Genomic DNA, 26,402 nt, shown 5'->3' with positions numbered 1-26,402 from the left:
ATCGAGAAAAGAGGTGCCTTGGGATATAGGATGTTCACAGGAATTTGTTCTCTCAATGAGGATGACGACATGCGATTGATAAGGTAGCAAGCTGTAAGAATGACATCTCTCCAATATGAAGGAGGCATACATGATTGCAGCAAAAGGCTGCGAGCAACATCTAGAAGATGTCTATGCTTCCTTTCAGTTACCCCATTTTGTTGAGAGGTATGAGCACAAGTAGTTTGAGGTCGAATGCCACCAATCTTATAAAACCGTAGTAACTCATTGGTTTTAAATTCGAGAGCATTGTCAGTGTGAATGATCTTGACAAGAGAAACTAACTGAGTTTTTATTTCAATAATGAGAGACAAGGATTGAAAGAACTTCTGATCTGTCTTTTATTAAAAATACCCATGATAATCTGAAAAAATCATCGACAATGACTAAATAATAACGACACTGGGACCTACTAGAAACTCTACTAGGTCCCTATACATCAACGTGAAGAAGCTCAAATAATCTTTGACTCGATGGATTCTGACTTGGTGTTTACCCAACTAACAGGCTTTACACTAAAATGAGGCAGAAGGAGAAATTTGAGGAAGAATTCTACGAAGTTTTGGCAATGGCACATGACCAAGACGAAGGTGCCATTGATAAGAGCTGGAGGATGACTCAGACACAGTATGCACGACCCCCAGTGGTTGATGAAGATAGTAGACACCTCCTTCTTCATAGCCTCCACCAATCCTCTTCCTCGTCAGCAAATCCAGAAACATACAACACAAATGATAAAAAATCACTCTACAATTGTGCTCTTTTGCAATACGACTAACTGACAATAAATTCTGAGGAAAGGAAGGAGCATGAAACACATCTGTCAGCTAAAGTAACGGAGAGATGGAAACATTTCCTTGTCCCACAATGGGAGAGGAACTCCCATCGGTAAGAACAACCATGTGATGATCACACATGGGATCTAGCTTAGAAATTTTTTTTGAAGACCCACATAGGTGTCTAGAGGCACCTGAATCAATAATCCATCTACTACCTTGGTGATTTAATCCTTCACCTGTGGAGTAAGCAACATCAACAATAGGAGTAACTGTGCTCGAACTAGAAGGGTGATGAGACATCAATTCTTCAAACTCTGTGTGACTAAGAGTGACCGAGTCATTGGAGGAGCCAGTGGGAACCTCCATGTCAAGCTTCACAATTTGAGCCGAGAAGTAGGGGGTCTACCATTTTTATCCCAACACTTGTCCTCAAGATGTCCAAATTTGGTACAATAGGTACATTGAAATCTACCTCTTCCTCCTGTACCTCTGCCTCGATCTCTGCCACACATATTTAGTAAATTTTCTCTTCCCTGACCTAGGGTGACTATTGTTAAAATACAATTTGTGTATGGATCTGGATCCAGATCCATACGCATGTTAAATGAAACACATGCTCATATAACCTCATTAATGGCATTCTTGTAATATCATTGTATATGTTTTACTTTATAATGTTTAGGGTTTTGGAGGTCGAGCAATTGAGTGTCGCCCCGGCCATTGTGCATTCCTCTCTCTCTCTCTCTCCTTGTTTCCTGTGGAAGCTGAACCAGATACATACGAAAGCAAATCTGATATGGTATCAGAGCTGGATTAATCCTGTGCGTGAAGAAGTTCTGAAACTTGGCAGATCAAGCCCCTGATCAGCGTGAACAACAACCTCCTTTTCAGCGTGAACAGGTCCCAGCGTGGACAGCAGCCTTTGAAATCTCATCTTCTGAAAGTTGGTACCTTTCTCTTTTCCTTTCAGCGTGCTCATCGATCCTTTCTTTTTTGTTACTCATTTTTTGTTATTCTCGTTCATTGGTATCTGTTTATCTTCTTCATTCCATCGTCTGTGTTGGTTCCATCTTTTCCTAAACATCAACGACTGCATCCTTGAATTGCAGACAAACCGACTGCTAGCCACTTTTTTATTTCAAACCAGCTTTTTGATTCCACAAGTTTTTCCTTTCCTTTATTGTTGCTTTAGTGTTCTTTGTGCAACACTTTTGGTAGTATAGGTATATGCCTTATTAAAGTTTTACTGATTGATTAAGTGATCTCAAATCTGTTTATTTATTTTCATTCATCTTGTTTGCTTATTCATTGTTCCACTGATATGGATTACTCTTTGTCATCCGGTCCCTCTGCCAATTTCTTGAGTCAGCTCGTTACAGAAAAACTTACTCATTCTAATTTTTTGACCTGGAAGAGGCAAATCCTTCCTTTTATACAGAGTCAGGATCTCGATGAACATTTGGATGGTTTAGTTCCTATACCACCACGACTTATTTTGTAGGAAACCAAGGATAAGAAGGGTGACAGAATTACCATTTCTATTAAGAATCCAGAGTATACAGCTTGGAGGAAGCGGGATCAGTCTTTGGTTGCTTATATTACATCAACACTCTCTCAAGAAGTGTTGGTTACTCTTTCAGATGATTGCACTGCGGCGGATCTGTGGAGTAAGTTGTCTCAGACATACTCTCAGATATCAGAAGCCCGAGTTATGTACTTAAAAAATGAATTTCAAAGTTTGAAGAAAGGCTTCATGAGAGTCATGGAATACATAGGCCGCTTGAAGAGTATTACTGATCAATTGGCTGTTGTTGGAAGTGCTATTGCAGATAAAGATAAAGTTCAACAACTTCTCAATGGATTAGGTCCTGATTTTGACATGTTTACCACAGCTTTATCATGCCTTCCTCACTTGCCCACTTTTGACGACCTCCAAGCGAAACTTCTCCAGCATGAGATGATTATGAAGCAAAGGGCAGCAGAAAATGAATCAGCTCGTCCTCATTCAGTTTTGGCCATGAACACTTCTGTAGGTTTTGGACGAGGGAATGTAGGGCATCAAGGAGGCAGAGGCCGCGGACGTTTTGGGCAGGGAGGACGTGGTATCTTGCTTACACCTAATATTTCAGGGGTTTTTAATACAGGGAATCAGAGGAGAGTGCCCACTTGTTTCTTATGTAACAAAAGAGGACATGTCAAAGCTGATTGTTGGTTCAATCTACAGAAAAGAGGAAAAATAAACAAAACTGAGAATAAATCAGCTACTGCTGTGGACACAAAAGTGTCATCCACAGATGTGCAACAACTTTTGTTATCAGCATTGTCACAGATGACGATCAAGCAAAATGAACAAGGCGAATGATATGTTGATTCAGGTGCCGCCACACATGTTACGGGTAATGCGGGTAAGTTATCTCACTTATTGCCTTATTTTGAAAAAGGTAGTATAGTTACGAGAGATGGAACTTATTACTCCATTAGTCATACTGGCAATACACATATCCCTATGTCAAAGTCCTCACTTCACTTGTCTAATGTCCTTCTTGCTCCCAATATTAAAAAGAACATTGTTTCTGTAGCTAAACTTGTTGACGATATGAATTCTTCCGTCGAATTTACTCCCTCTTCTGTTTATGTTAAGGATCTACGAACGAAGGAGACGTTCGCTAAGGGGGAGCGACAAGGAAACATGTACGTCTTCAAGGAGATTCCTTCAGTGTCTTCGCCCTCAGTCCCAGTCCTCCAGTTGAAGTCGTCCAAGCATTCTTCAGTGTCTTCGCCTTCAGAGTCTTTGTTTTTTCCTTCATTGGAAGTTTTTAATTCATCTCATTGTAATAAGCCAGATATTTGGCATAGTCGTTTGGGACATTGTAGTCGAGGTTTCGTTGAAAATCTTGTATCTGATGGTCTCCTTCCAGAGTCTAGTTTATGTTTATTTTTTTATAATAATAATAAATGTTCTTCATGCGAACTCTGCAAAAGTCATGTTCTTCCTTTTCATATTATAAATAAAAGAGCTTCAAAGCCATTTGAGATTATTTGTTCCGATGTTTGGGGACCCGCACCTATTCCTTCTCTTTCTGGCAGTCGTTACTATGTTGTCTTTATTGATTCCTATTCCCGTTATACTTGGATATATTTCTTAAAACACAAGCATGAAGTTTTTCAAATATTTCGGGAATTCCATTCGATGGTCAAAACAAAGTTTGCTTGTGATATTGTGCATTTACAATGTGATGGTGGAGGAGAGTATTTATCGAACGAGTTTATTGCCTTTCTTCGAGATAAAGGAATAAGTCGACAGGTTTCTTTCTCTCATACTTCTCAACAAAATGGGGTTGCGGAGAGGAAACACAGGCATATTGTCGAGAGCGCGATGAGCATGCTACATGATAGCAATGTGCCTGTTAGTCTCTGAACAGAAGTTTTTCACACATCTGTTCATATCATAAATCGTCTTCCTATGACACTTTTGGATCGGAAATCTCCCTATTATACTTTATTTGGGCAACATCCCTCTTACGATGAGCTGCGTGTTTTTGGTTGTGTATGTTATATACATATTGATTCATCTCTGCGAAATAAGTTTCAGGACAAGGCTGTCAAGTGCAAATTTGTTGGGTACGCAGATGAATACAAAGGTTATCGATGTTATGACCCTACTACAAAACGTATTAGGACCTCCAGAAATGTTGTTTTTGACGAACAAAATTTCCAGGCCAATGACTCTGCAGCGTTGCCACCTCGAGAATTAGAAGTATATGATCCATGGATGAGCGCAGATCTTTTTGCTAATACAGGAGAAACATGTCAAACAAATTGTCCTTCCTTCGGCTTGAGTAGGGAGTTGAATGACTCACAGATGCATGTTGAATTATCTCCAGTTGAGCCACCCCCAGTAGAACGTTTCTCTGGACAGATATACACTAGACGAGACAAAAATACAGAGCCGAGGAATGTGGAAAGCATTGCCAATGATTTGACTCAAAGGCCATCACGCATTAAGCATCCTATTCAATGATGGGTGAGTTATGAGACCTTCTCCCTTGATTTCCAGATGTTTATGTCTCAGCTCACAAAACAGGATGAACCCACTTGTTTTAATCAAACTCTTAAATCCCGTCATTGGACTGAAGCTATGAATGAAGAAATGAAAGCTCTTCATGAATGCCAGACTTGGGAAATAGTCCCTCGGCCAGAAGGAAAGAATGTAGTTGGCTAAAATGGGTTTATAAAATAAAGTATAAGCCTGAAGGAAGTATTGACAAATATAAGGCGCGACTTGTTGCTCGAGGATTGACACAACAATATGGTGAAAACTAAGATGAAACTTTTAGTCCGGTAGTCAAAATGGATACTATTCGTATCATCATATCCCTAGTAGTCGATCAAGGTTGGAGCCTTAGCCAGATGGATGTTAAAAATGCATTTTTGCATGTAACTTTAAAGGAAGAAGTGTATATGGAGCAACCACCTGGTTATGCCGAGAAGGATCCTACTGCCTGGGTGTGCAAACTAAGGAAATCTCTGTATGGGTTGAAACGGGCGTCCCGTTCCTGGTTTGAAAGTTTCTCTATGCAAATTCAGAGTTATGGTTTTAGAAGATGCTCTCTGGATCACTCACTCTTTATTTACCAAAAGGCAGACATTGTTATACTTCTTCTTATATATGTTGATGACATTGTGATCAATGGGAGCTCAGATAATCATATGCAAGACGTAAAACAATTTTTAATGAAAACTTTCAAGATGAAAGATTTAGGGGAGTAGAGGTACTTTCTTGGTGTGGAAGTTGACAGACAACAAGACACATTGACACTCATGCAACAAAAATACACTCTTGACCTTCTGGAAAGAGCCGGGATGACGAATTGCAAACCAATCAGCACTCCTAGTGTATTACATCAAAGGCTGAGCTCTAAAGATGGTCATCTTTGTGTCAACCCTACAACGTATAGAAGTCTCGTGGGGATGTTACAGTACTTGACCTTTACCAGACCTGATATAGTTTAAGCTGTCAATCAGGTATCCCAGTTTATGCATGCTCCAACAGAGGGTCATATGGAAGCTGTGAAGCGCATTCTACGCTATTTAAAAGGAACTATAGGAGACGAACTTGTTTATCGCAAGAACGATAATCTGCATAGAGGACATGAACTCATCACTTATACAGACGCAGATTGGGCAGGGGATCCAGATGAGAGACGATCTGTCTCTGGATATTGTGTATATATTGGGCACAATTTAGTGTCCTGGAGCAACAGAAAACAAAAGGCAGTGGCACGATCGAGTACAGAGGCTGAATACAGATCGATGGCTGCAGGCACGGCAGAAGCCACATGGATTAGACACTTATTGAGTGATCTTGGGGAGACAATTATTCGATCATTTCTTTTATGTGACAATCAAAGCGCAATAAACATTACATGTAATCCTATCCAGCATAGCAGAACGAAGCACATTGAGATTGATCAACATTTTATACGGCAGAAAGTCGAGATGAAGGAGATAGAACTACGTCATGTTCGAACAGAAGATCAAGTGGCAGACCTGTTTACCAAGGGATTAACAGGACGTCAATTTTGGCTATTGAAAAGCAAGTTGTACATGCTCCAAAATCACGTACAACTTGAGGAAGGGTGTTAAAATACAGTTTGTGTATGGATCTGGATCCAGATCCATACACATGTTAAATGAAACACATGCTCATATAACCTCATTAATGGCATTCTTGTAATATCATTGTATATGTTTTACTTTATAATGTTTAGGGTTTTGGAGGTCGAGCAATTGAGTGCCGCCCCAGCCATTGTGCATTCCTCTCTCTCTCTCTCTCTCTCTCTCCTTGTTTCCTGTGGAAGCTGAACCAGATACATACGAAAGCAAATCTGATAACTACAAGAGCCGATGTTTGTGAATCAGAATGAGTTTGTGGAAGAGTGATAGCCAATCTATTCAGGCGGTTGTGGGCTTCGGCAAGATTTGGGACATCCGATCCTGTCAACATCTGAACCTTGGCAACCGCAAATTCAGATGACAGTCATGTCAGGAATCTTGCAACCATGGTTTGCTCCTGATGGGACTTCTGCATGGTACAACATAGGGGTCTGTGTGCATTCAGCCTTTCAAGTGCAGATTTGACAGATGCATAATATTGGGCCAGCGTCTGATCTCCTTGTTGCAGTTGATAAATCTCCTGCTCGACTTGTAAGATGCGGCTCACATTGGTCTCGTGAGAGTACGTATCTCGAAGGTTGTCCCACATCTCTTTAGCAGTGGTGTAGTAAATAAGTCCATCAGCGATATGAGGCAATACATTGTTTATCATCCACGACATAACGATGTCGTTATCTTCATCCCATGTGCTGTATTTCCCAGTTTTATCAGGTGGTTCCAGTTCTAAAAGAATATATTTTTTTCGATGACCAGAAACGGACATCATAAAATTCCAGGACCACCTCGCATAGTTAGAGTCATCTAGCTTGATGGAGGACCCATACGAAAAAGGGTTCGCAAAGGCTTTATATTCTCCAATCAGCTCCCTTTTTAGATCACCATCTTTAGCCAGTAGATCAGCTATCTTGACTTGGTCTCAAACAGCCACTAGACCTGCCCTAGATCTGATCAGTCCAGATCAGATCTACGACACGAAGGAAACAGGAAAGCACGTCAGATCTGACGTAGGGTCTCGTCAAATCTGATATAGGCCAGACTCCACCACAATAATTTCACAACCAAACCTGACGTCAGATCTGATTCCAAATCAGCGTCTGACACAAAAAAAAATTACCTTCAACAGACCCGATCTCCACTTGATCTGATTCCACGACTTCTCTGCATCACATCTCCACTCGATCTGGTCTTCTCCACGATCCACACGCCACGATCATCTTTTTCTTTAGGAACCTCCACTCACTTCCATGTCACTAACCCCAACACCACACTGCTCAATTTGATCACATTTGGGCAGCAGCTGACTACTTCAACCATGACAGGAAATCGAAGACTTTGATTTTCTTTACCAATCAGTTCTTAATCACGACAGAAATATCCAGATCTGAGTAAGATCTGATCTCTCCCCTTTTTTAGGTCTTCACCATGTATACGATGAGATCTGGCACCCACAACCATTGGGTCTTCATACAATTTCCAGATCTGACTTCAGATGTGAGTCATGACCTCTAGTCAGATCTTCATAGTCGTGACTAGGTCTGACTGTAGATCTGTCGCCAGATCTGATCTTCACCAAGAAGGACAGAACGTTGATCAGCAGAGGAGCGATGAGATGTTGATCTTCTCCGACTATCCGATGAGATGTTGCTCGAAGGAACATGAGGCTGGAACTCAGGCGCCCAAGACTGCACGCTGCTCTGATACCATGTAGAAGAAGAAACGAGAGATTGAGAGAAGAAATCGTTAACTTTTCATTAGACCCTAATCCCTTCTTAAAGGAATTAGTTAATAATAGGTTACAAAAAGAATCCATCTACTTTTCACTAATTACATACTGCTACCCTAAACCGAAAAGATATTTTCCTTTAACACTTCCAATAATAGTCTTTTATTCCTTTTGTCCACATGCACCAGAACACCACAGTCATCCACCATCTCCAAATGTTGGCCCAGCTTTTTCCTCTGACCCTAATCCACATGGTGAATTATCATAACTCAAGCTATCTATATTCTCTGTCACATAGGTACGGGATATGATGGGTACACTTTGTACTCATGAAAATCTCCAAAAAGATAGGTATGAAGTCATGAATATATATAAGCGGACTTACATTTTTTCATAATTCTATCACATTTTACAGAACGTTGTACATATTATAGGCTGTCAATCATGAACTAAGTGTGTGTTTGAATCCCTCACTCCCTTTGTTTCAAGGATTTAAGATCCTTGATCTTAAATCCACTGTTTGAATCACCTCAAACTTTGGCATGGGGCCAATGCCACATCAGCATGCCCCCTGCCAACTCAGATCCTCGGATCTTAGATCCAGTGATTAAAAGTGCCCTAAAAGTCTAAAATATGTTAAGGATATGATAAGTTACAATCGATAATCAACAAACATATGAGCTCAATAATAAAACAATTTTGATCCTGCATGTTGGCCACATGTTGATCAGACTGAAAATAAAATGAGTTGGAATAGGTCTGAAACCCACTTGGCCAGTATCTGTCATATCATGTCAACTACAGGTGGGCACCAGACCCGGCCGTGCCCAACCCACCATGGGCCAGGCCTGGGCCATCATTTTAAACCCAACCCCAGCCCGAACCGGGACTCTCTCTCTCTCTCTCTCTCTCTCTATATATATATATATATATATCACTGTCACTGATATCACCGATATTTCGAAAATATTGTGATATTATCAGCTATTTCAAAGTAGTCGATAATATCGGGAATATATCACGATATTTTCAAAATATCGCCAGAAACACAATATTGCGATAGTTTTTGAGAAATTTTTTTATTTTAAGTTTGCATTTCCTATTTTTTTGTTTTTTTTATATTTTTGAAAGAAAAATAATGCAAAACTTATTATTTTCTTAGCTTTTTTGTTGTTATTTATATTTTTTTAAACTCCCGAGATATTCCCAAGATTTATCAACTTTTGAAAATCTCTCCGAGAAATACCCTCACCGAAAAATTACCTTTAACAATACAGGTGACTATGATATATATATATAGAGAGAGAGAGGGGGGGGGGACCGTCCAACCAAAGGTCCAAAATATACAACCAATGACGATCGAACGGCTCCCTTTCTCCAATGTTTGAGCCTTTCATCGATCGGACCTTATATATTTGTTCTTTATAATTTAAATAGTGAGAAATATGCTTTACACGAAGACTTTATGACATCTAGACATGTTTTGGAAACATGAGAAATCAACAGCTCACAATGCATTTAAAACTTTACAATACAAAGTATTGTGAGCCGTTGATTTTTAGCGCTTTCAAAAATGCATCTAAATATAAAAAATTCATGATCTAAAATATGTTGTTTACTAAATAAATGATAAAAATCCAATATGTAAAGTATGATCGATGAAAACCTCAATCGTTAGAGAAGGAGCGTCATCGATCATCATCGGTTGTAGATTTTGGACTTTTCTTTGGTTAGACAGTCTAAATATGTGTGTGTGTGAATATATATATATATATATATATATATATATATATGAAAAAAATTTATAATATATGTTTATGTTTATATATAGTTATATACAATATATAACCTATGCCACATGGGTGCGGGTGCGGGTGCGGGTGCGGGCGCGGGGATTCGGCACTTCCAAAAAACCCGGGTGCGGGGGTGCGGCAGGGGCAAAAATGTAAAATATATATATATATATATATATATATATATATATATATATATATATATATATATAAAGAGGGTCGGGGGAACACGCGGGTTTTTTCAAATTTCGCAGCTGTCAGCTGCTGCAGCTGTCAGCTGCTGCAGCTGTCAGCAGCTGACAGAGCTGCTGTCAGCAGCTGACAGACAGCTGCTGTCAGCATATTTTTTTTAAAAAAAAAAATTGTAGCCCATTTGGGCAAAAAATTTTTAAAAAAAATCCAAAAAAAAATGGACCTAAATGATCCTGGGTGCGGTCAACGCACCCAGGATCGGGTTGACCGCACCCGCGTCGAGTCGACGCGGGTGCGGCACCCTGCTAGCCGAATCCCTGTGACATAGTATATAACTATATATATAATATATATTGATCTATTTTCACGAGTTAGCCCAACCCAATTAGGCTCATGGTCCCAATGGGCGACCCGCAGGCCTGATTCGTCAACGGGCCAGCCCAAACCGGAACTAGGCCTGGCACGTCAATTAAAAGGCTGGGCTTGACCAGCCAACAGCCCAGTTCATTAGTGGGCTGGGCTGGGCCATGCCTGCTGTTGTGCACCCCTAATGTCAACATGGTACCAGGGACAGGTAGAAGTACCGATGCTACATAAATGGCTAACGAATACAACCAAAAGAACAGTCAAGATTCTCCGCTAAACCAAATGGCAGCATGCCAATGAATGCTAAAAGGATGTTTTGGTTGAAGGCAAAGATAAATACATCTTGTTCAAGAGCTAAACGACGTTCATGCAAGGCCTGCTTTCTTCTTTCCAAACTTGCTTGTAAAATGACATTCCCTTTAGCCTGCATATAAGAAAGCATTTTTCAAGGTATCCATGAATTCAGTCTTAATAACATCAAAAACTCAATGAAACAAGACAAAAAACCATCATCAGAATACCTCCTTTGCAATCCTGTTACGCAGTTCATTCATTGTGTTCTCAAGTCTCCTAATAGTAAGCCTATGGAAGTCAAAAAAATGTGTTAATTTAAGGAATGGAAAAGAAGAAAAACAATATTCACGCTGAAAATAAGAACATTGGATACAGAGATACAGCTAGTCCTTATTTCTGAATTTTTACTGTTTCTACAACATAAATATGTTTTTTTTTTGACATTTCAGCAACTTTTGACTTTTCTATAGTATTTTAAGAATATTAACTTAGACCTAGTCCTTATTTCTAAATTTTTAACAGATGCCCAGTGTTTCTCAAGATTTAACATAAGATCTCCTGAGAAATTGCTTCTTTGGGACATTGGCAAGATTGATGCTGGTGAAAACACAAAAACATTACACACACATGCATGTGCGCACACGCACACACACATGCATGTGCGCACACGCACACACACGGGTGCACAAACGGACCCAAACACACACACATAGAGAGAGAGAGAGAGCACTTACTCTTCATCAGAAGGTGAATCAATGGATTCCATAGAAATATTTTTTCTTTCCTGCAAAATAATAGAAAGATCTCAGAAAACTGAGATTGTATTCTCCTTCATAAAAGGTTTCCTTATAGGAGGAAAAATGTAGAGCTACATTCTAAGATTTCAATAGTATTTCCAATAAGTTATTGGAAGTTGGAACCTTGTAATCATGTTGATCAAAATTGAAATTTCCAATAGAGATTACAGACCAAAAGGATAAACAGAAAAGATGCTCAGTTACTCACACCACTACGTCCCCATAAGCTTGAGCACTTAATGCTGCGCAGAGATCCATTTGTTTCGCTTATTGGCTTGTCTGTGCAAGATTCATGCCCAGGAGGTGTAAGTGTCCAATTTACTGAAGAAAAATCTTCAATTGGTACATGAGATTCAGATTTAGGTCTTGCTATTGGAATTTCTTTGTCAGTCTGGAAATATACATTGCTCTTACTTGGTGGATCTTGCTGTTTATTATCACCATCAAAGTCTCTTGATGTTTTTTTGCTCCTTTCGGATGTATGAGTTTCTTTATGATATTCAACATCAGAATCAGCGCCTTCAAAAACCTGCATCTTAACATGGACAAGAATGCATTCACCAATTGATTAAAACTGTAAAGCAATGTTTGATTATAAAAATAAAAGAAGAAAGCTGTCTAATTTCCATTCACAATGAAGATGAACATGGCATATAGTATTAACCAACAAAGCATGGGTGGCTATCATTATAGCAAATCCCATTCAATTCTTATATGGAGCACCAAATAATCGTTAAGGCAGAAAAACATGATATCAAGACATCTTACGTGCTTGCATAATGAACAAGTACACAGAGACATAACATACAGGACTTTGCGGTGCCCGCTTCATCCTTTCAGGAACAAACACAAACCAAAGGCATCAAACAGCATTTACATGTTATCATTAGCATTTCAGGCTGCCCTCTATCTTCCATTAAAATCCATTTTTTTATGGCTTAGACATGTTGGTCAATCATTATAAAAGTTAATATCCTTAATCACATTATATATATAATTGTTGAGAATAGGTGGTTTAAGGTTAAACCTTCTTAGTTTGGAGGTTATTTGAATTATTTTTTAATAAGGGACCTAGAGGTAATTTATTCTTTTGGCCTCTCTCTATTTAACATAGAGAGCAGCCCTAATGTGTTTAACGAGTTCTATTTTTCATACTGCCGTCTCTCTCTCTCTCTCTCTCTCTCTGCCTCGGTTTCTGCATTTGCTTTCAGAGCGTCAACATGATATCAGAGCCGTAGATCTCGGGAGTGTGATCGATCTACACAACACAGAAAAAAAATCAAATAAAACTAAAAGAGGTGGAAACAAGTGTGTCGCTCCTTTTTTTTTTCTTCTCTGATGACAGATCTTTGACACGATGAGTGTGTCCTTAAGATCTGCATATAAAAAGTTTTTTTTGGTTGCTGAGAAAAAAAAAACCCAACCGAAAGTTTCTGGGTGTCGTGATCTCTATGCTTCTGCGTGCTCCTGTTATCGTGGGTTGTGAATCTGGTTGCCGAGTTCTCTGTTGAGTCGTGAAATGTTTTTCTTCCAGCTATAACATGTTGTCATTTGTTGTGAATCTGGTTGCCGAGTTCCCTGCTGAGTCGTGAAATGTTTTCTTCCAGCTTTTCAGAACATGTTGTCATTTGTTGTGAATCTGGGTGTCGAGTTCTTCTCGGATATTATTTGGTTGTTCATTTTCAGAACATGAATATCAGCAGGCGTGATTCTTGCTGTGTCATGAGTTTTTCAGTCGTAGCATGAGTGTTGCGAAAACAGATGTTAATAGCACATTTTTTTTGGAAGCAGCAAGTTGTGTCGTAGTATTGGCCTGTGACAAGTTTCTTAATTAGAATTGCTGCTGTGTGGAAACATATGTTGCGTGATTCTATTGTTTGGGCCATATCGTAGCATTGGCTTCTGAAAAGTTTTTTTTTGCTGCTGCTGTGTGGACACATTTGTCACCTGTCAAGGCTTCATTTCTGGTGTGACAGCTTGTGTAGTCGTGGACTTGCCTGACGTGGGGTTATAACACCTATTGTTCGCGTGAGTAAGTCTGATTTTTTTTTGCTGAAATAGGATTCCATAATCAGTATGGGTGAATCTTCGAAATGTGACTCCAAAACTGAACATATTGGGGAATATAAGGCTTTTGCAAATCCCTTCTCGTATGGTTCCTCTGTAAGGTTGAATGAAACTAACTATGCCAGTTGGTCCAGAACTTTTATGATGTCTGTATCTGGACATCGTAGAAAACATATTTTATTGGAAGATGAACCTAATGAAAAGATTGGAAAATATGTTACTTAGGATGAAGATAATGACATAGTTATGTCATGGATCATGAATAGTGTCGAACCCCATATTGCCGATGGTTTAATTTACTATCATACAGCCAAACAGATGTGGGATAATCTTTGAGATACGTACTCACAAGAGACTAATGTGAGTCGTATCCTGCAAGTCGAACAGGAGATATATAATTTGCAGCAGGGAGATCAAACATTGGCCCAATATTATGCCTCTGTCAAAGCTGCGTTTGAAAGACTCAATGCTCACAGGCCTCTTTGTTGCTCGAAGCAAAAGAATCATCAAGAACAAACTATGGTTGCTCGGTTTCTTACAGGTCTCTCCTCAGAATTTTCTGTTGCAAAAGTTCAAATGTTGACTGGATCAGATGTACCTACTCTTGCTGAGGCATACAATCGTCTAAGTAGACTTGCGATCTCTCTTCCACAATCTCAGCCTGTGACTCAGTCATCTGCTCTTGTTGTCTCATCTGGTTTTGGGCGTGGAAATATTCAGAATATCAGAGGACGAGGTCGTGGACGAGGTATGGGAGGCAGAGGAAAACTTCAATGTACATTTTGTGGAAAATCTGGACATTTAGAAGATCGTTGCTGGGATAAGCATGGTCGGCCAACCTCTTCTTCATCAAAATCTTATGCTCCTAAAGCAAATGTTACTTCTCTTGAGGCAACACATGTACAGGATAATATCTCTGCAAGTGACAGTAGTATCACCCTCAGTCGTGCTGAATATGATGAACTGATAGCTCTTCGCCCATTGAGTTCAACCCCTCCAGTAGCTGGTGTTGCCTACTCAACAGGAAATCATCTTCATCCGACTGACAGTAAGTGGATTATTGACCCTGGTGCATCCAGACACCTGTGTGGAAATACACTTGTTTTTTCAAATCTAAAGGATATTATTGTTCATCGAGGAGTCTCATTAGCTGATGGGAGTTCCTCTCCGGTTGTTGGTCAGGGAAATATTTCTATATCCTCATTACAGTTGCAAAATGTTCTTCATGATCCAAAATTTCCTCAAAGTTTACTCTCTGTTAGTTGTCTTATAAAAGAACAAAACTGTAGAGTAATATTTGATCCAATGGGTTGTCATTTTCAGGATTTGCTGACGGGGAAGAAGATTGGTGGAGGCTATGAAGAAAATGGACTTTACTACCTACATCATCCAATGGGTAATGTTCATGCTGCAGTGGAACATTCATTCAGTCCTGTTCAGTGGCATCGTCGTCTTGGTCATCCTTCATTGTCAAAGCTTCGTTCGGTCTTTCCTCAGATTCCTTCGACCACATCATTTCAGTGTGAAGCATGTCAGCTGGGCAAGCATCATCGAAGTTCGTTCCCTTCGAGTCAGAGTCAGTCCAATAATAAAGTCTTTGATTTTCTTCATGCAGATGTATGGGGTCCTAGTAAGATTCCTACTAGGACTCAGTGTCGATATTATCTTGTTATTGTTGATGATTTCTCTAAGTTGTCATGGGTGTTTTTAATAAAAGAACGATCTGAAGTTCCAAGTATTATCAAATCCTTAATTCTTGAAATAAGAACTCAGTTTGAATTTATTGTCAAGATTGTTCGCACTGATAATGCTCGAGTTCAAATAAAAAATTCTGTTACAATTTTACCAAGATCATGGCATTCAACCCCAAACTTCATGTGCCTATTCATCTCAACAAAATGGGGTGGCTGAGCGAAAACATCGGCATCTGCTTGATGTGGCCCGAACCATTATGATTCAATCCAATGTTCCTGCATTATATTGGGGTGATGCGATTACCACTGCTTGTTATCTGATCAACTGCATGCCTTCATCTTCTGTGGGTGATCGAATTCCATTACATATCCTAAAACCTAATGCCCCACTCTTCTCTTTCTCACCAAAAATATTTGGATGTATTTGTTTTGTACACAAACTTGGTCCTGACCGTGATAAATTATTTGCTCAGGCTACAAAATGCATATTTCTAGGTTATCCCAAAAATCAAAAGGGATATCGATGTTATGATCATATTTCTCGCCGAGAGTATGTCAGTGCGGATGTATCTTTCTTGGAATCCACTCCATATTACTCTATTACCGGTTCCCCGCTGCAGGTTGATCCAGCTGAGTCTTTTCCATTACCTATACCTCCTTTTCCTTTGGAATATGTGCCCTCATTACCGAACCAAACTTCATCCTCTTCCAGATTTCATAATCCTCCATTGGTATATGTGCGTAGAGCTCCACCTCCACAAGTGCCTTCATCTTCTTCTTCCCCTGAGGTAAGTTCTACTGACAATAGTGATCTTCATGATGATGATAACAGAACTATTGCTCTACGAAAGGGGACACGACAATGCACCTTATATCCTATATCTCATTTTGTCTCCGATGCCAGAATTGGAAATCAGATGAAGTCTTTTATTTCAGCCTTATCTGCTGAAACTATTCCTCTGAACTATCAGCAGGCAGAGCTTGATAATCGCTGAAAGCTGGCTATGCAAGAAGAAATTGATGCTTTAATATCTCAGCATACATGGGATCTAGTTGATTCCCCAACAGATGCTGACATTGTTGGATGTAAATGGGTATATACAATAAAGTACAAATCTGATGGTTCTATTGAAAGGTATAAGGCCAGATTAGTAGCAAAAGGGTATACTCAGACATATGGTATTGATTTCTTTGAAACCTTTTCTCCTGTTGCACGGATGGGTACCATTCGTCTTGTTCTCTCAGTAGTTGTTCAGCATGGTTGGAGCTTGTACCAATTAGATGTGAAAAATGCATTTCTATATGGGGATATATCTGAGACCGTTTACATGAACAACCTCCAGGATTTGAGGTTGAGGGGGAGTGTCAGAAGGTGTGTAGATTGAGAAAGGTGATTTATGGCCTGAAACAAAGTCCTCGTGCATGGTTTCAAAAGTTGTTTGAAGTGATGTCACGCTTTGGCTTTAATAGGTCAGCAGCAGATCATACACTATTTATCAAGAAAACTGGCTCTGGCATAGTTGTTATGGTGGTATATGTGGATGACATCATTCTTATAGGAGATGATGAGAAAGCTATTGAAGCCACAAAGGCTCATCTTCAAAAACACTTTGTTACAAAAGACCTTGGTTCACTCAGGTATTTTCTGGGTATAGAAGTTGCCAGGAGCCGTGAAGCGATGGTGTTGTCTCAACAGAAGTATGTTCTTGACTTATTAAAGGAAACGAGAATGTTGGGAGCTAAACCAGCAAATATTCTCATGGACTATAAAGTTCAGTTGTTTTAAGAAGGGTCAAAACCGGTTGATAGCAAAAGCTATTGCTCCCTTGTAGGGAAGCTACTGTATGTAACTGTGACCAGGCCGGATATTGCTTTAGCAATAAGCAAAGTTAGCCAGTTTATGGACAAACCGACTGAGGTACACTGGAATGCAGCTATTATGATTCTCAGATATCTAAAATCTTCTCCTGAAAAGGGGTTATTGTTCAGGAAAGGTGGAACTCTGGAGATAGTGGCCTATTCTGATGCTGACTATGCAGGATCTGTAGTGCATAGAAAATCTACCACAGGATTCTGTGTTTCTGGGAGACAACTTGATCTCTTGGAGAAGTAAGAAAAAAATGTGGTTTCTAGGTCGAGTGCAGAATCAGAATACCGGGCTATGGCTCAAACAGCTGCGGAATTGATGTGGGTTCGTACTGTTCTTCATGACCTTCAGGTGAAGGTTTCCTCTCCTATGACCATGATGTGTGATAACAAGGCTGCAACATATATAGCGAACAATCATGTCTTTCATGAGAGAACGAAGCACATTGAGGTGGATTGCCACTATGTAAGAGATATGGTTCAAGCTGGACATATCACTACCAGATATCTAAAGTCGGAAGATCAAGTTGCAAATATGTTTACAAAACCCCTTGCTACACCAAATTTCTCAAAATGTTGTGACAAGCTGAGCATGATTGATATCTATGCTCCAGCTTGAGGGGGTGTTGAGAATAGGTGGTTTAAGGTTAAACCTTCTTAGTTTGGAGGTTATTTGAATTATTTTTTAATAAGGGACCTAGAGGTAATTTATTTTTTTGGCCTCTCTCTATTTAACATAGAGAGCAACCCTAATGTGTTTAACGAGTTCTATTTTTCATACTGCCGTCTCTCTCTCTCTCTCTCTCTCTCTCTCTCTCTCTCTCTCTCTCTCTCTCTCTCTCTCTCTCTCTCTCTCTCTCTCTCTCTCTCGGTTTCTGCATTTGCTTTCAGGGCGTCAACATGGTATCATACTGCATTTGCTTTCAGGGCGTCAACAATAATCACTATTCAGATGAATGATTCAAGATCTAACAGTACACAAAAGCATCCTACTCTCATGTGCCTAGTGAAAAGTATATGGACTGATCTCGGGCCATGATAGAAGATGACAAGACTAATAAAAGAATACTTCAACAACGTGAATTTTCTCAAGTACAAAATCTGCTGTGTAATTTAGTCTACCATATTCAACTTATGTAGAAATACATGATTCTTAAGGAAAGAATTTCATATCAAAGACAAGTGCACAAACAGAGACTTGTATGAAACAAATACAAACCTTATAATTATATAGATCACCGCCAACAGTTCCACTACTTCCACTTGATTTGCCACTCTCCATGCGTTCTGCATGTCCTGCTGCCTCTTGATCCACATAATCTTGAAAATCAGGGTACACGTCACGTACCTTCAAATGTTCATCTATTGAATCCTCACTGCCACTATCATCCATTTGATGATTAGCTGAAGGAAAGCACAAACTTCGCTGCTCCTCCTATGAAAAATGATGAGAAAAAAATAAGACAGAAGACAGATGGGAAAGAAGAAAAAACTGCACGAGAGAGAAAGAGGAAAAAACTGAGTGAGACCGGTAACAAGAAAGGAAATGAAAGCAAGTGACTTAGTTAAAAGGTCGCCGAAAAGAATACGATAAAACATAGCTAAGAGAAAAATAGAAGTCAGTGTTGTGTGCATCCTGCTATGATCTGCACAAAGCAATCATGGTTACTGAAAGCTTTTACATATCCTTGAAAGCTCACTTACCCAGAAGCATCAATCATTAGTTTTGATTGCTCAAATCAAATAAGCATCAATCAATTTTTTGGCAAAATTACATACTCTCAAGGCATAATGACTTCATTCAAATGGGTTCCACAAGAACATTAAAAATCCCCATGAAAAAACTTGTTCTTTAACACTCAGTTCCATGCTGCCATTGCAACACATAACATCAGCTTCTTGACAAGACAAGATATTGCTTCAGACCATCTCCACTCATCCGTGTCTGTAGTTATGAACCCTATGACTACATCCTTCATGTTAAAAATATATATACACATGTATATATATATACATGTCTATATATATATAAATTATGTAATTAATTTGCAATACCTGATAGGGGTAAAATAGTCTTTTCATCATTTCTCACATATTTATAGGCTTGCAAAGATGAGAGATAGGAAATCGAAGGATTTGGGTATGGTTAGATGTATCAAAGATGAAACGCAAAGGGTTTTAGTCAAAGATGAGGAGATTAAGGAGAGATGGAAAGATTATTTTGATAAGCTATTTAATGATAGTCATGCTCAAGATCTTGGAGACTTCTCCATTCCTTTTCATGAGATAAATCGTGACTTCATGCGCAAGATTCAAAAGAAAGAAATTGCAGAGGCTTTGAAGAAAATGAAATCAAGAAGGGCAGTTCGCCCAGATGGTATACCTATCGAGGCTTGGAAATGCTTGGGAGAGAAAGGTTTAGAATGGTTGACAAATCTTTTTAACTTGATTTAGCGAACAAATAAGATGCCTAATGAGTGGAGGAAGAGTACTTTGGTGCCTTTATATAAGAATAAGGGTGATATACAAGATTGCACAAACTATCGTGGTATAAAACTCATGAGTCATACTATGAAACTTTGGGAGAGGGTGATTGAGTCTAGGTTGAGGAAGGTTGTCATGATATCGGAGAATCAATTTAGTTTTATGCCTGGAAGATCAACTATGGAAGCTATACATCTTCTTAGACAACTTATTGAAAGATATAGAGAGAGGAACAAAGATTTGCATATGGTTTTTATTGATTTAGAGAAGGCATACGATAGAGTACCTAGGGACGTTCTCTGGTGGACAATGATGAAGAAAGGTGTTTCTCTCAAGTACATTAGTATAATTAAAGATATGTATGAAGGAGTAGTAATCAATGTCCGCACTTGTGGAGGGGTGACAACCAATTTTCCGATAACGGTTGGGTTACATCAAGGATCTGCTTTAAGCCCTTTCCTATTTGCGATAGTGATGGATGAACTTACGAGATCAATTCAAGAAAATGTACCGTGGTGTATGTTGTTTGCTGATGATATTGTTTTGATTGATGAGTCTAGAGCTGGGGTTAATGCTAAGTTAGAATTATGGAGACAGACATTGGAAGCTAGAGGTTTTAAGTTGAGTAAGAGTAAGACTGAATATATGGAATGTCGGTTTAGTAAGCAACGAAGTAGTGATGGGAGTGTAGTGAAGCTTGGTGAGCAAGATATACCGGTGAATGATTATTTCAAATATTTGGGATCCATCATTCAAAAGTATGGAGAAATTGATGGAGATGTAAATCATAGGATAAAGGTTGGGTGGATGAAATGGAAAAGTGCTACTGGAGTGCTGTGCGATCGTAGAATGCCATTGCGGTTGAAGGGAAAGTTTTATAGGACGACTATTAGACCCGCTTTACTATATGGTACGGAATGTTGGGCTGCCAAGAGACATCATATTCAAAAAATGAGTGTAGTTGAGATGCGGATGCTTAGATGGATGTGTGGAAATACAATAAAAGATAAGATTCGGAACGAAGAGATACGTAAGAAGGTAGGTGTTGCACCCATTGAAAATAAGATGCGAGAGAATCGTTTACGGTGGTTTGGACATATTCGGCGAAGGCCTAATGATGCTCCAGTTAGAAGGTTGGAGAAATGGGAAAATATATTAGTTAAAAGAGGTCGGGGTAGGCCTAGGAAGACTTGGATGGAGATGATAGGAAAGGATATGAATGCTTTGAACCTCACCGAGGACATGGCGTTGGATAGAAATGATTGGAGGAAAAGGATTCATGTGGAAGACCCAAAATGAATTTCTTTTTGGTTCATATCGCTGACCCCAATTGTTTTGGGATGAAGGCGTAGTTGTTGTTGTTGTTGATCATTTCTCACATATATATACATACGTATATATATACTTACATACGTATATATATATATATATATATATATTATGTAATTCATTTCTAATACCTGATAGGGGTAAAATAGTCTTTTCATTATTTCTCGCATATTCATTCTTTTGAATATGTTTTTCTTTCTTTTTGTATTTTTTATTTTTTATTTTCTTTTCCTCCTTTTTGTTTAAAGTATTGGGGGTCCCAACATAGAGTCGTTGGGGCCCCCAATTGTCATAAATATGACCGTTAGGGGCTCCCAATGGTCACTCATGTGTCCCTTTTGTGTATAAATATGGGGTTATCCCCCTTGTATTTGCTATGCCTTTCAAGGCTTCATCCAATAAATATTTCATTATTTTTATGCTTGTATAGCCTTTTTAGTCTTTTATATTGTCCCTTTTTAGACTTCTTGTTTGAATGCCATACTGCTTGTCCATTATTGGACTTTGTGAATGCTTGTGCATTCTTGGGTTACACTTTTGCCTATTTCCTTTCATAGTATCAGAGCTCGGTCTCTAGAAGAATAGCTTGTGTGTTGCTTTATCACGGTGGTCCCCTTGAAAAGAATACCACTCAAAGTTTGGATTCAAAGAAAGAATTGTTAAATTATGTAATCAAACTTGTAATTTCGTATATATATTTTATATATATAAGGTAATACATATACGTATATATAATATATGTATATGTATTTACCAATTATATATATAAAATATATATAGTCATAGTAAGGGTAGTTTAGGAATTTTACACATATTCTTTTTCAAGAATATGTTTTTTTTTGTATTTTCTTTTTTTCTTTTTTCTTTATTTATTTTTGCTTTTTCATTTAATGCATTGTACATGCATTGGGAGGGGCCCAACCCACTAGTCGTTGGACCCCTCCAACGGTCACATTTGTGACCGTTGGAGGGGCTCCAACGACTATGTGGAGCCCCTCCCAAGGTCTCCTCCAAAGCCCTATATATATGGGCATCTCCTCTTGTATTTCCAAAAAGGGATTTGGGATTATAGCCCAACCTCTTTAGTGTTTATGAAACTTATGGGTGCAAGTGCACATTTGTGTTTCGGTGTGTTGTGTTTGTTGTGCACAAGTGTTCTTGGGTGTGTATGTTCACACATTTATTCTTAAGGTTGTTGTGTTATCGACTAAAGTATCTTGTTGAAGATACTTTTACATGGTATCAGAGCCTCGTTGAAGAAGAAGAATTGCGACTCGCCTTCTTTTGCATTCCTCGGGAAGCGTGCCTTCAAGTTTTTTGAAATCAAAGAGGATCATCTTCTTCGAGCAATATTTTAGGAGCTCCTTTTGTCAAGAAAGACGCAAAAAGTAATTAAGGTACATACTATCTCTTGCATTCTTTCCTCTCTAATGGGCGAAAAAGACTCCCATTTCTCTCTTGGGTTTAAGCTTAATGGCTCAAACTATCATATTTGGGCCGGTAATATGGAAGCCCATATTAAAGGAAAGGGGCTTTGGGGTTACGTTTATGGATCCATACCGGAACCGGAACCCAAAATTACCATTGTTGAAGGAGGTGATATTAAGATTCTTGAAGGGGATGAAAGACAAAAGGCCCTTGAAGAGTATTCTAGGAAACATGATGATTGGGAAATGAAGAACTTCAAGATATTATCTTGGATTTTCTCATCCGTTGAGACCAAGATAAATGCCAACATCATCAAATTTAAAAGGGCTTCCGAAGCTTGGGTATATCTTGAAAAAATGTACACCTCAAGAGATCTATCCCACAAGTACTTTCTTCAAAAGAGGGCTTTGACTCTCCAACAAAATGACATGACCATTCGGGAGTACTTTGCCGAATTATCCTCTATTTGGGACGAGCTCGCAATTCTTGAACCTAAATGGAGTGGTGAGGCTATCGAATTAAGGCACAAACAACTTGAAGAAGACCGGTTCTTCAATTTTTTAAATGGCCTTAGACCCGAATTTGAACAAGTTCGGTCCTCTCTTCTCTCCGCCTTCACATCCCCCTCACTCGAAGATGTTATCACCAAGCTAAGTGGTGAAGAAACCTGTATGGGGATTGGCAAAAATAACCCTAGCATTCTTGTTACTTCTTCTACTCAAGAAGATGGTGAAATGGCTAATGCCGTGTCAAGACCGGGAAATAACATGAGGACCTATAGACCTCCTCATTTCAAGAATCAAGGTCAAGGAGGAAATGATCGGTATGGCAAAAGAGACTATAGCAAAGTAACTTGCTATCATTGTAAAGAACCCGGACATATCAAACCCTTGTGTCCTAAATGGAAGAAATTGATTGCAACGGCTATGGCATCTCAAGTTGAAGAACGACCCCCTTTATCAAGTGAGTCTCTTTCTCTTCAACAAATCGTGGAAGCCCTACAACCTCTTCTCAAGGGAGGTACTTCCGGAGCCGCTATGTCATCCTCTTCCCCCGGTAAGACATCTTGGCTTTTAGATTCCGGGGCATCCTTTCACATGACCCCTAGTTATTGCACTCTTTCAAATTTTTCTAAAAGTGCTTTTCCATCCTTTGTATCAACCGCGGACGGTACATCTCTTGAGATTAAAGGAATAGGTAATTTTGAAAAACAAGACTTCTTTGTTCCAAAAATTCGTTTTATCCCAAACCTTAACCTAAATCTTCTTTCCGTTTCCCAACTCTCGGACCATGGTTGCGATATAAAATTTTCTTCTAATAAATGTTGGATACAGGATCGCCAGTCCGGGAGATTGATTGGGGAAGGCTCTAGAAGAGGAGACCTCTACTACGTAGATTTTCTTCAAGTTCCCAAGAGTCAATTTTGCAACGTCGTCCAAAACAAAGACATTCATGTATGGCATAAGAGATTGGGTCATCCCAATATTGTTAAAATCTCGTATTTGCCTTTTGTTAAACATCTTTGTAAAAGTGACTTTTTGTGTAATGAATGCATTCTTGGGAAAATGAAATGTTTGCCTTTTCCTCAAAGATCCATGTTTACGACAAAACCATTTGAAATTGTCCATTCCGATGTATGGGGACCGGCTCCGGTAATGTCAAAAGGAGGTTTTTCATATTATGTGATCTTTGTGGATGACTATACTAGGTTTTGTTGGATCTATTTCCTTAAACATAAACATGAAGTTTTTTCAACCTTTAAAAGTTTTCACATGATGATTTCAAATCAATTCAATGGATGTTTAAAAATCTTTAGGTCTGACTCTGGAGGAGAATACCTCTCAAATGAATTTAAGAGTTATCTTGAAAATTTTGGAATTCTTCACCAAAAATCATGTCCGAAAACCCCTCAACAAAATGGGTTAGCCGAACGAAAACACCGGCACATCATTGAAACAACTAGGACTTTGCTCATTTCTCAAAACATTCCAAAAAATCTTTGGGCTGAGGCAGCCCTTACCTCTGTCTATCTCATAAACCGACTTCCATCGAAAAATTTAAACAAAATTTCTCCCTTTGAAAAACTGTATGATAAGGAACCTGATTATAGCAGGTTAAGGGTCTTTGGGTGTAAGTGTTTTGTTCTTACTGATAAGAATGACAAACTTTCTTCAAAAGCCATTCCTTGTGCCTTTCTTGGCTATTCTGAAACCCAAAAGGGGTTTCGTTGTTATGATATCAAAAGTGATAAATTGTATGTTTCCAGGAACGTGAGTTTTTTGGAAAATGTTAGTGGATTTGAACGTTGTGACCCCCATAATGAAAATATGGATTATTCTTTTTTATTTGATTTATTGAATAAGGACGATGATACTAGTGATAATGAGTCAGATCAAAGTAACCCAAATGAACTTGAAACCGAGGAAAACATCTCCTTGTCTCCTTCGTCACATCAACCTATTGAATTACCTAGAGACCCTATCACCTACTCTCATAGAGATCAAAACAACTTTAGGAGGCTCTTGACAAATATAATGATGCCAGTCCCAGTGCCTCTCAGAATGAAGTGATCCCTCGTAGAACTGAGAGAAGTAGAAGGCCTCCTTCTAGGTTCATTTCCTATGACTCTTTCTCCCCAAGATATAGAGCCTGCCTTAGTACCATCCACTCTTATATAGAACCTAGAAATTTTGAAGAAGCACGTAAATGCCCTGAATGGATTAATGCCATGAACAATGAACTTGAGGCTCTGAGAAGAGCCAAAACCTGGGAATTCCAAAATCTTCCTAAAGGCAAGAAAACAATAGGGTGCAGATGGGTTTTCAAAGTAAAAACTAAAAGTGATGGATCCCTTGAAAGGTATAAAGCTCGCTTGGTTGCAAAAGGATATAGTCAAGAATATGGTATTGACTATGAAGAAACTTTTGCTCCTGTAGCTCGTATGGTCACTGTTCGATGTCTTATAACCGTTGCCTCTATCAACAAATGGAACATCTATCAAATGGATGTGAAAAATGCCTTTTTAAATGGCGATTTAAGCGAAGAAGTATACATGGATGCTCCTCCTGGAATGGAGACTCCTAAGGGAAAGGTGCTTCGTCTTCAGAAAACACTCTATGGCCTAAAACAAGCTCCCAAGGCTTGGTATGATAGATTTAACTCTATTATGATTGAGAATGGTTTTTCCTCTTGTTTTACTGACACTGCTCTATTTGTTAGAAAATCCAATGCAGGGATTGTAATTTTACTTCTGTATGTTGATGACATGCTCATCACTGGGAGTGATTCTAACGGGGTTAAAAGTATAAAATCTATCTTAAAAGATAAATTTGAAATGTCTGACTTGGGTTTTTTAACTTATTTTTTGGGAATTGAAGTGGCATACTCTCTTAGAGGATATTTCTTATCTCAAACTAAGCTTGCTTCTGAGATCATTGACAGGTCAGGTATTACAGATGAGAAGTTGTGTGAAACTCCTGCGGTTGTAGGAGCAAAGATGAAAATTGATGATGGAGTTCCCCTGTTGGATCCTACACCCTACAGACAGCTTGTAGGATCTCTGATGTATCTGAGTATTACCAGACCAGATATATCCCATGCAGTCCATACTGCAAGTCAGTTTCAGCATGCGCCTACATCCGTTCACATGAGTGTCATCTTACGGGTCGTAAGATACATAAAGGGTACTCTAAATAAGGGAGTTTTTCTGTCCTCTTCCTCTGACTTAAAATTGATTGCTTATACTGACTCTGATTGGGGAGGTGATCCAAATAACCGTCACTCCACCACTGGTTTTTGTGTGTTCTTAGGAGACTCACTAATTTCGTGGAGATGCAAGAAGCAACAAAAGGTGTCGCTCTCCTCAACTGAAGCTG

At 39.0% G+C, this 26,402-nt stretch overlaps 1 protein-coding gene across 7 annotated transcripts in view; it reads right to left on the bottom strand.

Moving 5' to 3' along the window:
• LOC149836714 (rho GTPase-activating protein 7-like) overlaps window positions 1-26,402 on the bottom strand; it is a 75,726-nt gene that overhangs the window by 8,900 nt on the left and 40,424 nt on the right. For 2 of the 7 annotated variants that reach the window (XR_016431832.1, XM_090005537.1), the window contains exons 13-17: window positions 18,506-18,721; window positions 11,868-12,194; window positions 11,597-11,646; window positions 11,090-11,150; window positions 10,909-10,992 (exon numbers count right to left, since the gene is read on the bottom strand). Coding sequence is in view for 6 of the 7 variants with exons in the window: in XM_090005537.1 (XP_089861663.1) it covers window positions 10,909-10,992; window positions 11,090-11,150; window positions 11,597-11,646; window positions 11,868-12,194; window positions 18,506-18,721 (738 nt within the window). In the remaining variant the exon portion in view is untranslated. The remainder of the gene's footprint in view (window positions 1-10,908; window positions 10,993-11,089; window positions 11,151-11,596; window positions 11,647-11,867; window positions 12,195-18,505; window positions 18,722-26,402) is intronic. The other 5 variants (XM_090005539.1, XM_090005541.1, XM_090005540.1 and 2 more) reach the window with 5 other exon arrangements.

The sequence above is a fragment of the Nuphar pumila genome, chromosome 5 (assembly GCF_984573655.1).
Source record: "Nuphar pumila chromosome 5, dmNupPumi1.hap1.1, whole genome shotgun sequence".
Taxonomy (NCBI): domain Eukaryota; kingdom Viridiplantae; phylum Streptophyta; class Magnoliopsida; order Nymphaeales; family Nymphaeaceae; genus Nuphar; species Nuphar pumila.
The sequence above is the reverse complement of the archived record's forward strand: the minus strand, read 5'-3'. Positions and strand labels throughout refer to the sequence as shown.